An 18792-nucleotide genomic window follows, 5' to 3' on the forward strand; every position below is an offset into this window, starting at 1 on the left:
CTCCTTTATATGGGGAAACTGAGGTCTAGAAAGATTAAATGGCCTGTTCAATTTTACATGGTAAACAAAAGGAGTTGAAATGTAATCAAAGTAGGCACCTAAATTACAACTTTTCGTGTCACCTTAAATCCTGCAATCATCCTCTGTGATTTCACATCCTTGTATACAGTTTCTCTACCTTGGAAATTAAGACATTTGAATTAGACAGTTACTTGTTGTGGGTTCTGTTTTGTGCAATGGAGAATGTTTAGCCGTATCCCTGGCCTGTACCCATTTGATGCCAGTAGCATCCCCTGTAATTGTGATAACCCAAATATCTCCAGACAAATGTCCCCTAGGAGGCAAAATCAGCCGCTGCTGAAAACCACTGCTATAGATGGATAACAAAATAGCCTCATATCCATCACCTTTTGTCAACTCCTTACTTTCAAAAGAGCCACTCATGTCTCCACTTTCTACCTTCGATTGTCTCTTGGACCCGCTCCAATCACAAAAGACCACTCAAAACCATTCTACCTCTGAAATGTCAACCTCTAATATTCTGTCTTGGAAAATTCTATCCAATTCCTCTTATATTTCACCTTTTTGTCATCCCATTATTAAGTATTTTTTCAATCAACATGTATTATGATTGGGTGCCTTCCTGTGTGAGGAATTGAGGTCATCTGCTGGTGCCTGAAATATAGCAGGTGGTTAATACATGTTTGTTGCTTTGGATTGAGTTGAATAAAATAAGAAAGACTAAGATAAATAAAATGATGATACTGCAAGCTCTAGAGGGCTTTTCAGCTTTTACAAATTTATTAATATAATAAAACTACTGGTCTTCCAGAAACATAATGGGGTAATGAAAGGCAACTGTGAGTGTGCTTATCTAAGCAGTCAACATACATAAAATGTATATTGGAGGTAAAAGATGATGGAATCTGAGGACTTTAAAATAAACATTTGAATATTCAGAAGGGTATAGGGATATGTTACATCCATGCGCTAAGGACAATAACAAGCAGTTGTAAAAAGAAATTGGAGAATTTATAAATTAAAAACATTTACCCTTGAGAAAAAACTTCAATAGCAGACTGGACTCCACTGAAGAATGAATTAGTTGGAAGTGAAGCTGGAATTTCCCAAGAAGATAAAATTTATAGAAAATTTAAAAGACAAGGAGGAAAAACCAGAAGTTCCAACATCCATCTAATAAATGGATAAACTAATAGAAAAAATAATATTTGAGGATATATGTATTTATTTATTAAATGTTTTATTTACTTTTGAGGTGGGGGAGGGGCAGAGAGAGGGAGACAGAGAATCCCAAGCAGGATCCATGCCATCGGTGCAAAGCCTGACACAGGGCTCCATCTCACAATGATCATGACCTGAGCCGAAATCCAGAGTCAGATGCTCAACCAACTCAGCCACCTAGATACCCCAAGGATAGATTTAATTCAGCAAATACATATTCAGTGTCTGCTGTGGGTTAGATGTGGTTATTGTGTGTTGGGCATATGGCGGTGAACAAGATTAGAGTTAGGTCCCTGCTTGCATGGAGCTTATATTCTAGTGAGGGGAGGTAGGTAAGACACAAAGCAGGTAAGTTATTTTAAGAAGAGCAGTTGTTGATAAGAGGGTTAAACAAAGTGATGTGGTAACAAGCACTTTGTGTTGTCAGGGGATTCCTTTAGATCAGGTGGTGGGAGAAAGACTATGGAATGTCATTTCCACTGGGGAGTGAATGACAAGGAATATCCACCCTTTTGCAGACATGAGGGTCAAAAACTTTCTAGGAAGAGGAGTTGGAGTAAAAAGCTAAGGTGGAATTAAATAGTGTATTTGACGAAAGCCCAGAAAGCCTATGTGGATGATGAGGGGGGTGTGTGGTGGGGGTGGGGACAGGAGATGAGATGACAGATCAGGCCAGAACTGTGTTTTTAGGGCTTTATGGGCCAGTGTAAGGAATTTTTTATATTATTCAGAATGTAACGGGAAACAGATTATACTCCTTTAGAGCATTAGTGACAACAATAAAACAAACAAAGCCATACCTGGACATACCTTGTGTTATGAATTATAAAGAGAAAACTCTAATAGCTGCCAGAAAGAAAAGACAGATTACCTACAAAGAAAACGTATCTGATTGACATCAGATTTATAAACAACATTAGAAGAAAGAAGACAAAAAGCGAAGCCATCAAAATACTTTTCCACTCAGATTGACTGGGTTTAAAAGCAATTTCTGACACTGACCACTGGACAAGTTACTTAACCTTTTTATGCCTCAGTTTCCTTATCTGTAAAATGGGGAACAAAAATAGTTTCTGCTTCATAAGGTTGTTCTAAGGATTAAATGAGTTAATTTATAACAACTCTTTTCAAATACATCTAGAAAACTCACAAGAATTGACCACATATATCAGGTCACACAGGAAGTTCAGGAAATTAAAAAACATTTTTTAAGACGCAGACCATCTTTACCGCCCATAACACAATAAAATTCGGAACTGAAAGTAAACAATGGAAAATAAAAGATTTAGAACTGAATAGATTGAAAGCATCAAGATACAGCCAAAGAAATACTCAAAGGAAATGTGTGGCTTTAAGTAAAGCAAAAAGCCTGAAAATAAATGAAATAAGCTTTCAATTCAAATGAAATACAAAATAAAGAAAGTAGAAAGGAGGAAATAATAAAGATAAATGAAGAAATTAATTAAACAAAAAGTAAAATGAAAGTTGGTCAATGAAACAAAATGCTAGTACTTTGAAAAGACCAATACAATAGATATACCACTGACAACCATGATCAAGAAGACAGAAGAGTAAAATAAATAACATCAGTCATAGAAAAGGAACATAACCAGATGCAAAGGAAACTTTAAAATGTGTGTAAGTGAACAAAGAACTTTATGTGATATTAAAAACGCAAATAAAATGGGGACGTTTATTAAAAAACACTAATGATCAAAATTGGCCTGAAAAAGAGAAAAACCTGATTAAACCTACAAGTATAAAAGAAATTTTAAAGACAAAGACCATTAACCACCTGTCTACCTCCCCTTTCTCATTCATTAAAATAACACTAGACACAGGAGGGAGGGGCCAAGATGGCAGAGCAGCATGGAAGGTTTTTGCTTCTCTCTTCCCTGAACAGAAGCTAGATCTATACCAAATCATCTTGCACAACTAGAAAACTAATCTGAGGATTTACAAAACAATCTGCATAACCTGAACCAGAGAACTAGGCACATATGCAGCGCAGAGAGGTGAACTGGGGAAGAGAGAAGCCGTGGAGGGTAAGGAGCTGTTTTTGCTTGTGGAGAGAAGAGCAGACAGGGGGAGAGTATAGGAAAAGCACTCCCTCCTAAAGCAGCTGGAGAGAAAGAGAAAGAGTGGAAACACCCATAAGGGACTTAACAAGAAAGAGAGAAAGGAGAAAGGAAAGGGTTTCAATACCATTAGGACTCTATAAACAGGGGATCCCAGAGTCTGAAACTCCTCAGCTCCATACCTGGCAGTACTCTGGTGGGAAGGGTGAATCCCCAGAAGAAGACAGCAAGGTCCCAGGGGTCCTTGGGCCACACGGGGAGAGGTGGGTTCCCTGCTGGGAGGACATCTGGTAGAGGCAGTGTGGCAAAGGTTCCAGTGGACCCTGGAGAACAGCCATGTTTGCCGATGTTGGAACAAGGACATTAAGGGGCAGTGAAGCCTGGGGCCAGATGTGTGTTGTGATTTACCATAATCCCTGAAACGCTGCTGCTACACAATCATGTGAACTTCTTCTGGGTCGGGCTGGCACCCAGTGGCAGTCTCTGGGCATCTACAGCAGTGCGGTCGCAGGAACGTTCCTGGGGATGGCCGGCACCTGGCCATTGCTTGGGGGACCCTCCTCCAGAGGGGTGGAGTAGGTCAAAGCCATAGGGCCCTCAGAAGTGAGGGGTTTGGAAACACAGCTGCATCTGAGATAATACTCGGGAGGGAGATGCTACCTGGCAGGCTGATGGCTTGGTTGCAGATGGTGTAGAAGCAGGGAGTGGACGGAAGCCAAAGACAAAGCAGGGGTGCTTGATTGCCAGTGGGCGAGAGCACATAATTCTGATACCAGAGACTAGGTAGTTGGGTGACGCCATTTTCACCTCTCCTGTACATGCACATACAGGCGTACTCGTGCATAACGATCTACCCCATTAAGCTAAGCAGCGCCATCTAGTGGAGAATTGAGCCATTACACCAAGCCCTGTCCAACTGTGCCAACTACCCTCTGGAGAAACACAAGTCTCTCCGCCTGCTAAGTTTATGGGTTATAAAGTGCTTCATAGTTTGACTTCTGGGGGAACATGGATGTAACTTCAATTGTATTTCATTCTGTTCACTGGTCCATCTATTCAAATTTTTTCTTTTTCTTTTCTTATTCTTGAATATAGAAAGAGAAAAAATTATTTTTATTTTCCGTTTTTATAAAAGTTTTCTTTAATTTTTTTCTACTATATATTTTATTTTTTATAATATTTTTAAAATTGTAATTTACTTTCATCATTTCATTTTATCTATATTATTGTATTTATTTTATAAAATTTCCAAACATTTTTTTTTCCTTTTCTTTTCTTTCCTTTTTTTCTCTATTCTATCAAGCTTCTTTCAACAACCAGGCCAAAACACACCTAGGATCTAGCATCCTTTATTTGATTTTTTGTTTTTAATTTTTTAATTTTTATTTTTTCAATAAAATAAATTCTTTAAATGTTAAAAATAATTTAATAAAATAATTAATACTTTTCTTCCTCCAAAATGACAAAATAAAAGTATTCACCCCAAAATAAAGAATAGGAAGAAATGACAGCCAGGGATTTAATCAACACAGATACAAGCAAGATGTCTGAACCAGAATTTAGAATCATGATAATAAAAATACTAGCTGGGGTTGAAAAAAACATAGAATCTCTTTTCGCAGAGATTTAACAAAAGTAAAATCTAGTCAGGATGAAATTAAAAATGCTATAACTGAGATGCAATCTCAAATGGATGCCATGGCAGCAAGGATGGATGAAACAGAGCAGTGAGTCAGCGATACAGAGGACAAACTTATGGAGAATAATGAATCAGAAAAAAAAAAAGAGGGAAGCTAAGGCAAAAGAGCACAACAAAAGAATTAGAGAACTCAGTGACTCATTAAAAATGAATAACATCTGAATAATAGGGATCCCAGAAGATGAAGGAAAGAAAAAAAGAGTAGAAGAGAACTCCCATTCAACTCCCATTCAACAAAAACAAAAACCGACCATCAACAAGGCATATCATAGTCAAATTCACAAAATACACAGACAAGGAAAGAATCATGAAAGCAACAAGAGAAAAAAAGTCCTTAACTTTGGCAGGCCAGAGGGATGACAGGATATATTCAGTGTGCTGAATTGGAAAGATATGCAGCCAAGAATTCTTTATCTAGCACAGCTTCATTCAAAATAGAAGGAGAGATAAAAATTTCTGAGACAAACAAAAACTAAAGGAGTTTGTGACCACTAAACCAGCCCTGCAAGAAATTTTAAGGGTCACTCACTGAGGGAGAAAAGACCAACAGCAACAAAGAGTAGAAAGGACCAGAGAACACCACCAGAAACTCTACAGGCAACACAATAGCAATAAATTCATATATTTCAGTGTTCACTCTAAACGTCAATGGACTAAATGCTCCAATCAAAAGACATAGGGTAACAGAATGGATAAGAAAACAAGATCCATCTGTACGCTGTTTACAAGAGATCCGTTTTAGACCTAAAGACAACTCCAAATTGAAAGTAAGGGATGAGGAACCATCTATCATGCTAATGGTCATCAAAAGAAAGCCAGAGTAGCCATACTTATATCAGACAATCTAGATTTTAAAATAAAGACTATAACAAGAGGTGACGAAGGGCATTATGTCATAATTAAGGGGTATATACATCAAGAAGACCTTATAATTGTAAACATTTATGCCCCCAACGTTAAACACCCAAATATATAAATCAATTAATCACAAACATACAGAAACTCATTGATAATAATACCATAATAGTAGGGGACTTCAACACCCCACTTATCTAAACATCTAAACAGAAAATCAACAAGGAAACAATGACTTTGAATGACACACTGGATTGGATGGACTTAACAGATGTATTCAGAACATTTCATCTTAAAGCAGCAGAATACACATTCTTCTTAAGTGCACATGGAACTTTCCCCAGAATAGATCAAATACTGGGATACAAATCAGCCTTCAAAAAGTGCAAGAAGACTGAGATCATACTGTGCATATTTTCAGACCACAACGCTACAAAACTTGAAATCAACCACAAGAAAAAATTGGGAAAGACAACAAATACTTGAAGACTAAAGAACATCCTACTAAAGAGTGAATGGGCTAAGCAAGAAATCAAAGAGGAAATTAAAAATTACATGGAAACCAATGAAAATGATAACACCACAAGCCCAAAATTTCTGGATGCAGCAAAGGTGGTCATAAGAGGGAAGTATATAGCAATCCAGGCCTTCCTAAAGAAGGAAGAAAGGTCTCAGATACACAACATAACCTTACACCTTAAAGAGCTGGAAAAAGAACAGCAAATAAAACCCAAAACTAGCAGAAGACAGGAAATAATAAAGATTAGAGCAGAAATCAATGCTATCGAAATTAAAACAAAACAAACAGTATAACAGATCAAGGAAAACAGGAGCTGGTTCTTTGAAAGAATTAACAAAATTGATAAACTCTAGCCAGTATGATCAAAAAGAAAAAGGAAAGGACCCAAATAAATAAAATCGAGAATGAAAGCAGAAAGATCACAACCAACACTGCAGAAATACAAACGATAATAAGAGAATATTATGAGCAATTATATGTCAATAAATTGGGCAATCTGGAAGAAATGGAAAAATTCCTAGAAACATGTAAACCACCAAAATTGAAACAAAAAGAAATAGAAAATGTGAACAGACCCATAACCAGTAAAGAAATTGAATTAGTAATCAACAATCTCTCAAAAAACAAGAGTCCAGTGCCGGCGGGCTTTCCAGGGGAACTCTACCAAACATTTAAAGAAGAGTTAACACCTATTCTTTTGAAGTTGTTACAAAAAATAGAAATGGAAGGAAAACTTCCAAACTCATTCTATGAAGCCAGCATTACCTTGATTCCAAAACCAGACAACGACCCCACTAAATAGGAGAACTATAGACCAATTTCCCTGATGAACGTGGATGCAAAAATCCTCAACAAGATACTAGCCAACAATACATTAAAATAATTAGTCACCATGACCAAGTGGGATTTATACCTGGGATGCAGGGCTGGATCAATATCCACAAAACAATCAATGTGAGACATCACATCAATAAAGGAAAGGACAAGAACCACATGATCCTCTCAATAGATGCAGAGAAAGCATTTGACAAAATACAGCATCCTTTCTTGATAAAAACCCTCAAGAAAGTAGGGATAGAAGGATCATACCTCAAGATCATAAAAGCCATATATGAAAGACCCACTGCTAAATCATCTTCAATGGGGAAAAACTGACAGCTTTCCCCCTAAGGTCGGGAGCGCGACAGGGATGTCCACTTTCACCACTGTTATCCAACATAGTATTGGAAGTCCTAGCGTCAGCAATCAAAGGAATAAAAGCATCCAAATCAGCAAGGTCAAACTTACACTCTTTGCAGATGACATGATATTCTATAGGGAAAACCCAAAAGATTCCACCAAAAAACTGCTAGAACTGATCCATGAATTCAGCAAAGTTGCAGGATATAAAACCAATGCAGAGAAATCAGTTGCATTTCTATACACCAATTATGAAGCAACAAAAAGAGAAGTCAGGGAATCTATCCCATTTACAACTGCAGCCAAACCCATAAAATATCTAGGAATAAACTTAACCAAAGAGTTGAAAAATCTATTCACAGAAAACTATAGAAAGCTTATGAAAGAAATTAAAGAAGACACACAAAAAAAATGGAAAAATATTCCATGCTCACGGATTGGAAGAACAAATATTGTTAAAATGTCAATACTGCCCAAAGCAATCTACATATTCAATGCTATCCCAATCAAAATAACACCAGCATTCTTTACAGAGTTGGAACAATCCTAAAATTTGTATGGAACCAGAAAAGACCCCGAATAGTCAAATCAATCCTGAAAAAGAAAACCAAAGCTGGAGGCATCACAATCCTGGACTTCAAGATGCACTACAAAGCTGTAATCATCAAGACAGTATGGTTCTGGCACAAAAAAACAGACTCTTAGATCAATGGGACACAATAGAGAACCCAGAAGTGGAGCCACAAACGTATGGCCAACTAATCTTTGACAAAGCAGGAAAGAATATCCAATTGAATAAAGACAGTCTCTTCAGCAAATTGTGCTGGGAAAACTGGACAGTGACATGCAGAAAAGTGAACCTGGACCACTTTCTTATACCATACACAGGAAATAAACTCAAAATGGATGAAAGATCTAAATGTAAGATAGGAAGCCAGCAAAATCCTAGAGGCAGGCAAACACCCCTTTGTCCTTGGCCGCAGCAACTTCTTACTCAACATGTCTCTGGAGGCAAGGGAAACAAAAGCAAAAATGAACTATTGGGGCCTCATCAAGATAAAAACCTTCTGCACAGTAAAGGAAACAATCAGCAAAACTTGAAGGCAACCAACAGAATGGGAGAAGATATTTGTAAATGACATATCAGATAAAGGGTTAGTATCCAAAATCTATAAAGAACTTATCAAACTCAACACCCAAAAACCAAATAATCCAGTGAAGAAATGGGAAAAAGACATGAACAGACACTTTTCCAAAGAAGACATCCATATGGCTAACAGATACATGAAAAAAATGCTCAACATCACTCATCATCTGGGAAATACAAATTAAAACCACAATGAGGGGCGCCTGGGTGGCTCAGTTGGTTAAGTGTCTGACTTCAGCTCAGGTCATGATTTCATTCTTCGTGGGTTTGAGCCCTGTGTCGGGCTCTGTGCTGACAGCTCAGAGCCTGGAGCCTGCTTTAGATTCTGTGTCTCCCTCTCTCTCTGCCCCTCCCCAGCTCATGCTCTGTCTCTCTCTCAAAAATAAATAAACATTGAAAAAAAACACAATGAGATACTACCTCACACCAGTCAGAATGGCTAAAATCAACAACTCGGGCAACAACAGATATTGGCAAGGATGTGGAGAAAGAGGATCCCTTTTGCACTGCTGATGGGAAGGCAAACTGGTGCAGCTACTCTGGAAAACAGTATGGAGGTTCCTCAAAGAGTTAGAAATAAAATTACCCTACAACCCAGCAACTGCACTACTAGGTATTTACCCAAGGGATACAGGTGTGCTATTTCAAAGCGGCAGATGCACCCTAATGTTTATAGCAGTGCTATCGACAATAGCCAAAGTATGGAAAGAGCCCAAATGTCCATCGATGGATGAATGGATAAAGATATGGGATATATATATATATATATATATATATATATGCAATGGAGTATTACTCTGCAATCAAAAAGAATGAAATCTTGCCATTTGCAATTATGTGGATGGAACTGGAGGGTATTATGCTAGGCAAAACTGGTCAGTCCGAGAAAGACAAATATAATATGACTTCGTTCATATGTGGAATTTAAGATACAAAACAGGTGAACATAAGAGAAGGGAAGCAAAAATAATATAAAACAGGGAGGGAGATAAAACATAAGAGACTCTTAAATACAGAGAACAAACTTTGGGTTGTTGGAGGGGTTGTGAGTGAGGGGATGGGCTAAATGGGTAAGGGGCATTAAGGAAGACACTTGTCGGGACGAGCACTGGGTGTTATACATAGGGGATGAGTCACTGGAACCTATTCCTGAAATCATTATTGCGCTATACGCTAACTAACTTGGATGTAAATTTAAAAATAAATTTAAAAGTGACAGAAGACACAGATAGTTTCAAGGCCATGTCTGCTGAAACTTCAGGGAATGTTATATAAATTGTTCCAGAATATTGCAAAAGAAAGGATATTAAAACAGATGGTCAAAGCAAACTTTAGTTTTATCTAAAATGTTCTAATCTTTATAAAGGAGAATGCACTCAGGTATTATGTGTGTAGTTTTAAAATAGTTAAAACCCCAAACAAAGAGAGTTGAAGTGACTGACAAGGTGACCCACCTGGGAAAAAAGCCTCAGCGTATACCCACCTACCTGTTCCAGCATACAGTGCAGTATCAGGGGCACAGAAATGAATTCTTCTGGAATTGGATTCAGCAAGTCATTGTAATATCTCATGTCTACTTCAGTTGTGAAGACGAAAGCTTCTGTAAAATATACAATATGTCATTGCTCGCTTAAGATGTGTTCTCCATTTCTTCCATCAAAATTTGATCCATAAATTCAAACTATGACCATGCACTAATAAATGCAGGATGTGTAGGTGGAGGGATGTCTGAAGGCAATATGGAGGCTAGTCAGTATTCCTTAAAGCCCCAGCTCACAATGTTGGTTTTCAGGTTTCATACATGCCTGATGGTGGGGCTTGGGGTTCCTCATACTGTGCTTTCTTCTTGCCAGGGGTTGGAGCAACAGGTTGTGGAGCCTAAAAGAAGTATTCAAAAGAAATGACTGAGGTATCCAGCTGAGAGATTCTTTCATCAAATGCTGGCGTGATGGGGTCTGACGGGATTCTGAGATTGTGTATTTACGTTCACACCACAAAACCATTGGCTAATATTAGGATCAAATGAAAGGGTTTTGTCTGAGGGAGGGAAGAAGTTAATGGTTAATGGACATTTTTCAATTTTCCCTAACAGAGCCCAATGAGCAATTGCCAGGAAAGGGATGGGGAGACAGGGCACTGGTCCCTGGGTGACTCAGAATCATGCCACCCTCCCTTTTAAACTCCGTCAGTGGTCCCCCATAACCTTCAGTGTACAACCCAAACTCTCTAACTCAGCACCAGAGGGCATCCTCCTCCTGTCTCTTTAGTAGGAGTTCGTGTTGTTCTCCATTTTGCACATACTACCTGGGAGCACCTACCAGGTAGTATGGTGGTCCTGGCTTGTGACCTACCCTGTGGTCCTGGCTTGTGAGCTAATACTTCTTTCCTTTGGCCCTATATGTGTGTACATCTTTGCCCCTTTCTTGAGAATACCTTTCTGTCCCTTCCCCCATCAGGCTTTCCTGTAGACAGTTCATACGCAGCCTTCACCCACATCACTTACCCTGCTGGGTGAGGCTTTCCCGACTCCTCCCTCTCCCCTTGCTGCTCCTCTCAAGATCAGATTGGGTGCCATGTTTTAGTGTTTCTACCGCAGCCCGAGCTGTTCTCACAGCACTCATCATGCTCTGTTGAAACCACTGTTAACGTGACTGCCATCCTCCTTAAAAGTCAACCTCAATGAGGAGGACAGGGGATGAGTCTTGGTCATTATTTTAGGTGCTAAATAAACAATGTGATTAACTTATCAATATCCCTCTTTGTTTCAGGTGTTCATTATTGTGCCAGGGGCTAAAAGTGAGTGCAGGTAGTTAGGGAGCTTCATAAAGTCCTGACCACATAGGTGTCCTTTAGACTGTGTTTGGGGAGCTCTCCTTGTTCCCACTCTTACCTCTTAAATCCCAGAAGGCCGTATTTCCTTCCTACAAGTATTTATGCAATTTTTCCTTCATACGTTTTACAAATGTGACAATTAAGTTGTTCAGTTCATCATTCAGCCCGCTGAAGACATTCCAGGATGTGCCTACCTCAGTAACTGACATGGCTTCCAAGAGAGGTTTCTCACTAACCACTTGTGGAATATTTATAAGCTGCATGCTTTCCAAATAGTGTTGGTGTTGCCTCTTCCAATCCAGGGTGTCATACATCAAACAGGCAACATTTTCAAAAATTTCAGTACCCAATTCCAGCTACAGGTGAGAGAATTAATGATAGTTAATTATTAGCTTTATGTTGTTGGAACCGATGTATGGTTTGTTTCTCTCTTAACAACTAAACCAAGCACATCCCCAAACCACTGAATACCAGCCATGGTGAGTAAGTCTTTATTTGTTGAACCCTTCTTGTCCGTCTTGTTCACCATAATGTGGAATGTTCCCTTTGGAGGGCCTTATGTCTAATACTGTAAGAATCTAATTAATGCCTCAACTAAGTGAAAAACACCCTGTTCATCAGTTTCTGTGACATGGCCCATTCTCTGATGTCTCAGTTTCCAAAACACCATATTGGATAGGTAACTTCAATATCTGTTCTGTGCTACCATCAGGGGGAAAAAACCCTAAGAAATAGATAGTCCACAGTTTCTGTATATAATACCCATAAGTTTTGTTATTTAGAAAGCAAGCAAGCAAGTAGTAGATCAGATACCCCTATTACCTGGGCTTTCATTTCCAGAACTGGAAAAGCACTGTTATCACTAGGTGTGCCTACCTGAAAACAAAGAAGAATTAAGTGGGCTCATCTTAGCTCTGAGTTACAGAGGTAAGGTAGAATGAGATAACTCCTTGGGGGGCTAGTGAATCACAGTCTGGCGGGAGTCCAGAGAAGTGCTGAGTTCTGCCCATCTTCAAGGCAGAGTTGCCAGTCTGGGATTCACATGCCTACTGTATGACTGAACATTCTTCAGTTAAGCTTCAACATGCTACTCTCTGCCTAAATTCTGGCACAGAAACACAGTTTTTGCTTGTGTTTATAAGAAATATGGTAAGACTTCTGCCTGATGATCCCTTACCTTAACTAGCTAATTCATTTTTAAATAAAATAGCAAATCGCATGCTAAAAGCCAGAAAATTATGTCAGCAACCCAGGTCTTAACTTGAGATGTTGCAGATGTCTTACGTGAGCAGTTAGCACTTCTTGATGGGCATTTATTTGATGTAAAGCTTTCGTTACCTTGGTTCAGCAGAAATATAGCAGACTTGTTTGCAGACAAAGGTACTAATGCTTTCCTTCTTCCAGAGAGGAAGAAGACTCGTTGGCTGGCTTCTGCTTTGGATATGAGGCCATTACCAACTTACACATATAGCTGAGTGTGTGACATCATGTGTCCATACCATGTATTTAGTCTATTTCTATGAGAAGTAGATTTATTACTCTTGGGTTTCTCAGGTGATCCAAACTTTAATGTGAACATTGTCCTTCGATATGAAACCTTTCTTTTTGAACCCAAGTCCATTACCAAACCATTTTCAAGGCTCTTTTTCTCTATCATCCTCAATACTGGGTCATTCAGCCCATACAAATGGTACCTTATAAAGGCATGTTTGGACTCTAAAAAAACTACTGCAATTGGACCCAGACCACAGCTCTGGCATGAAGAAGATATTCAATAAATACTTGCAAACTGATTGATAGGAGATCAGTGTGTCCAGCTGGGCACCCTAGCCATAAGTGGCTCCCTAGACAACCGAATATTTTCATTCCTGACTGTTCCTTTCAAGGCCTGACGAGACATCCTCAGTGTTAACGTTCTAGTTCTGAGGTCAGGAATGTTCTAGTATTTCAACTAAGATGATACTATTTTTTTTTAACATAAAAATTTCTGAACTTTAATTGCCATTTAAATTCTTCTACTCTATGTTTTAAAGAAGTAAAATAGTCTGTTCATTTTCTTTAAAAATGGAGGGATTAAAATCTTCTAATGAACAGAAAATTGTGGACACTGGAGGAGGAAGCAGGGTTCTGGGTCTTTTGAAGCTGTAATTAGGTGCCTTGGTGTTTACATCTATGTGCTGAAGATCAATGGAATGTACTCTACCTTGTGTTCAGTACATTTCAGCTCTTCTCAGTCTATGCCTGGAGGGTGAGGAAATCACAAAGAAGAAAGCCCTAACTAGAGCAAGAGTGAAAGACACGTGGTCTGAGGCTGCCTTGGAAGATGCTTTTTACTGCCTTCTCTGAATTATGGCTCAGGAATTATATCTCCTACACCTGATTGAACCAAAAATGTATGCAAGTTCTTGAGAGGTTATGCAGCCAGGATGTGGCCCAGATGACAGGAAGATTATTTCTGCAACATAAATTTGTAGATGTGGGTTTTTGTTAGGCATAGATTTTATGTTCTTAGGAGAAGAAAAGGTCTATTGGAGAGAGAGAGTAGGAAGCTGGCTTTGAGGTGGGGTTTCATGGATATCTAGAGACATAGCTTCTTCCCCAAACATATCTCATACTTGTTGGGTATAATCCAGAATTCCCATAAAATAGGAGGGGATGATCATAGTATTACATTACTTGGATGCCAACATCTCCAGGGTAGAGAAGCATATTGACCAAATTTGGCATGAAACAGTACAGGACAGAGGGCAGTGGATTCTTTTCTGAACTCAGGTTTAGGAGGCAGAAAAGTGAAAGACAAAACAGGAAAGATGGAAATGTCTAGATGAAGGGGTGGAAAGAGGCCATGCCAAGGGAGTTCGTAGCAACCAGTTTTGCTTAGAACAACTCTGCCTTCAGCCACAGATTCTCTCTAAGGTCAGCTTCATCTCCATATATAGGTCAGGCTAATATTTATTCTTACAATTGGCAAAGTCTCAGACTTCTGTGTTCTATTTCTACAATTATGACATTTCCTGCTTTATGTTGACAGTCTTAATCACTCAAGCTGATCTACGCATTGTTACTTATTCCAATCTTGTCCACCCTTCAAAGTGCAGATGTGGGCCTCCCTCCTCAGTGTTTTTTCTTACCATGTGCACATCCATGTCAAGACACTACAGTCAGGGACTCTCACAGTGAGAGATGTTTATGCTCCAACCCATGACCATGGGCAGCCTATCCTTTGACTCGGAAACTGTTCCAGGCTTCAATATTACTCTCCTTTTATACAGTTTTCTTTTTGTTAACTATCCATATTCACTGTGCACAGACACCCACAGACCCCCTGTATCCTGCTTTGCCCAGCTCCCTTTAGAGCACTCACCTGGTGTGATCACTCCCCAGGATTCTGCTTTCCCTAAGAATTCAGATCCCTTGATGCTGAAATATATCACCCTGCAGGGAATTCAGCACTTCTGGGCCCCTGTTTGTGGGAACAGGGGGTTGGCCAGAAAGAGACTGGAGAAGTTTTCTGTGATAGGGATGCTTGGATATCTTCCATAACATCCGTGAGAGGTAGTCACTCAACCTTCTTTTTTTTAAAAAAAAAAAAAAAAACCCTCGTGTATCTAGCCTTTGCTATTACTTTCTGATACACCCCATTTCTTCTTTTTCTAAATTAATCAGAAACTTAGAGTATATTTCACCTAGCCGAGCACTTGAACACGGCTTCTCTGTTTCATGGTTTTGGTCATGCCTCTGCAAGATCCTCAGTAGCAGGGGCCAGTAAATGCTCTCGGAAAATACTTGTTAATTGTTGGGGTGGGTCCAAGTTATCCCATTAGGATAGACCCTGTTGGCCAAATATATTGAAAATTCACTTTTGGCAATAAAATTAAGGGCCTAGAAGAGCAATGTTTGGAACTGACATATGAAAAAAAGAAAGATAATGTAATTTGAAAAAAACTGTAAAATTTACCATTTTCACAATTAACACACCATATATTGAGACTCTACTGCCAAGAACACTGTTAAAAGTACGAGACAAAGTCACATGCCACCAAATAAAAGAATTACCTTCCTTCATCTCTGTCTCCATCTTATTCTTTGCCATTAATCCATATACTAAAAGCTAAAGACCCAGGCTATAACCATCACTGGGCATTCAGTGGAGTCTATCCCAAAGCCATGTGCATAGTCAATTCACAGTGAATGTCGGTGGAATGAGTGGATGTGATGAATGGAACCACACTACCACATGGCCGAACCATTCACTCTCACTAATGCGTGTACTAACCATCATCTCGCTGTCTGCCCAGTCAGAAGGAAAGTCATCTGCCTTGACCACGTACTCCAGTCGAGCAACATCAAAGAGATTTGTTTCAGGTTTCTCATTATTCAGGATTGGTTCCAGGTATTTCCAGAAAATGTCAAGTTCTTTTATGGCATTCTCTTTCTTCAGTTTTTCAGCCTTTATGTCTAATCATAGCAACATGTTAACACAACAAGATGAGAATGTTGAATTTTTTCCCACTTTAAGTGGACATGGTGGGTGACATGCATTGAAAGGTGTCTTTGCAGTATCAGAAAAGGCAAATAAACATACATAATTTTGAGAAGCTTTTGGACTTGGATTATAGAGTTATGAAATCAAAGGATTTCACTTCTGAAATTGATATTAAACCCGAGCTCATCCCACCCCTTCATTTTACACTTGAGGCCCAGAAACCTTACAGTAAGGTCACACATTTGTGGAGCTAAATATGCTCGAGATATCCATCACCCTTAGATCTCATCTGTGTAGGAGCAGTTTTTCTGCCAAATCACTGTTTGACCATCTTAGTGTGTTTGTTTCATAATGGGTTAGAAAAGCTGGCGATCCAATTCTTCCTCCCACATGGCTAAAAACAGACCATGTCAATGATTGATGCTTCAGGTAACTTTTGGTCACATTCAAATAGCTAGAGCCTTCTCTGAGCATTTGTGCTCTGGCTGTAAAATAATGACTGATTCCCATAAAGTTACACACGAAATTTTGCCTATAATATTTATGTTTATTACACCTATAACTAAATGGGTTCTACTACTAAGATGTTATTCTACTATAAAGTCTATTTTTCTGTGATTCTATTTCTATATATTAATTTTTTTTTTTGTAGAGAGGCTACAGACTTATGGGACATTTTCTCACTGGCTTCAATAATAAGTTATTTAATGTTACAACTATGCTTTCAGACAGGAGTATCTGGGTTTGAATCTCACCTCTTTTCCTTAATAGCTGCCTCAAGGCTGAGAGTCCTTTTGGTAAAATGGAAATACAGATCCTACTTGACATATGATGAGGATGGGGTTGTATCCCAACAAACACATCATACATTGAAAATTTGAAAGTGCATATAATACACATCATAGCTTAGCTTGGCCTACCTTAAACATACTCAGAACACTTACATTAGCCCTACAGTTGGGCAACATCATCTAACACAAAGCCTATTTTGTAATAGAGTGTTGCAAATCTCACGTAATTTATCGAATACTGTACTGAAAGTGAGAAACAGAATGGCTGTGTGGGACAGAATGATCGTCGGCGTATCGGTAGTTTTCCCTCGTGATTGCGTGGATGACCGGGAGCTGCCACCATCCAGAATCACAAAAGAGGATCATACAGCATGTTGTTAGCCCAGGAAAAAAAATCAAAATTCCAACTTCAAGGTGAGGTTTCTTCTGAATGCAAATCTCTTTCACACCATCGTAAAGTTGAAAATTTGTTAAGTCCAACCATTGTGAGTTGGGGACCGGCCGTAATAAAACATGCTTCTGAGGGTGGTTGTAGCAACTATAGAAATCGATGCACTTAAAGCCCTTAGCACTGAGTCCTGTCCCGAGGCATCTGCCCAATAAATGGTGACTCTTATTATCATCAGTGGTAGAAATTTCTCATGTGGAACAGCAGAATTTCAAAACATAGTGTTCTAGAAATTGGGATGTGGTTTTACAACATATATAATATATAATATATCTGTAACCCCTATACAGATTACAAAATGCTGTGCAAATGGTATTATTAGTAAATAACAATAAAAGCAACAGAAGGTGGCAGAAACTCTTGGACTTTCAGGTCACGCAGGCTTACACAGAATCCCTGGTCTATCGCTAAAGGGTCCAGTGACTTTCAGTTCCCTTCCCACAGCGCCATTCTGGCACGACTCCCTTGGATGAAGGTCCCATGACTCCAAATGTGTGAATGGCAGTGTGGTAGGGCCTTCACTCTATAGCTTCATAGTCTAAGTCTTGGAAGATAGAGTGCCCTCTCTGATTTATCACAATAAGCCAGAAGCAAAACACACCAAGAATCCAAAGCTATGACCTCCCGTGGGCCATGTCGTGACTGTGGCTTCTGGAAGAACCCATTAGCTACAGTCGATCTTTTCTAGCCCACACTTCAGGTGAAAGTTCTAGATGAACTGTCCCTGAGAAAGGTAGTCAGATAACCAAGTCTTCCGACCCACAGTCCGTGTTCTCTGTGGCTACACAGGGATATAAGCAGAATATAATCTTAATTTGTAAAATTTACAGCACCTGACTAGCATAAACAGCGAATCAGAGCCTTAAAAGGGTTTAACAATGAATGTATTATTGCATGACTTTTTTTTTGGACAGAAAAATCTATTTGTACTTTACAGACAGTGGGTGATACTGAAAGATTCAGCGGGTTGTGTAGCAGACTGCATACCTTCTGGCTGAAGAAGAACTTCCTGCTGCTGGCTAACTGTTGCCAGGTGTGTCTGCAGAGGCTCATAATTCTCTGAAGATATTTTAATCACGCTGCTTATGGGAATGCCAAGCTCAGTCATAATCGCTAATAGCTGAGGATTGTTGAAGCCCACGACTATAATGTAATGTTGGGCACCATCATCTGGCTCATCGTCTGTTCAAAATACCATAAAAAAGAGCAGCCGTCATTTTAAAAGAGAACAGGTTGCACTCAGCCAGTTCAATGGCTACATACATTATGCATGCGTTTATAATACCTCCGGCTTGCCAAAAACAGTCCAGTTGGCCGGAATGCAGTCATGTTGACTGGTTTTCATTATTACCCTTCCAGTGAAAAGGCTGTGGCCATTTTACAAAATATTAAATCACTTTTGTAAATGAGATAGAGTCATAATAGAAGGACAAACATACGTGGGGCCTGTGGTCATGGAAAATGTGTGCTCGGGTTTTTGTAAAAAGAAAAGGTTCAGGCTGTGGGCTGTAATTT

At 39.2% G+C, this 18792-nt stretch overlaps 1 protein-coding gene across 1 annotated transcript in view; it reads right to left on the reverse strand.

The window, feature by feature from the left end:
• SPAG17 (sperm associated antigen 17) overlaps positions 1-18792 on the reverse strand; it is a 236047-nt gene that overhangs the window by 139034 nt on the left and 78221 nt on the right. The window contains exons 6-10 of the mRNA XM_032594369.1: positions 18265-18459; positions 15829-16010; positions 11747-11908; positions 10526-10598; positions 10208-10320 (exon numbers count right to left, since the gene is read on the reverse strand). Of these exons, the coding sequence (XP_032450260.1) occupies positions 10208-10320; positions 10526-10598; positions 11747-11908; positions 15829-16010; positions 18265-18459 (725 nt within the window). The remainder of the gene's footprint in view (positions 1-10207; positions 10321-10525; positions 10599-11746; positions 11909-15828; positions 16011-18264; positions 18460-18792) is intronic.

This window comes from Lynx canadensis, chromosome C1 (genome assembly GCF_007474595.2).
Source record: "Lynx canadensis isolate LIC74 chromosome C1, mLynCan4.pri.v2, whole genome shotgun sequence".
In the NCBI taxonomy this organism is placed as follows: domain Eukaryota; kingdom Metazoa; phylum Chordata; class Mammalia; order Carnivora; family Felidae; genus Lynx; species Lynx canadensis.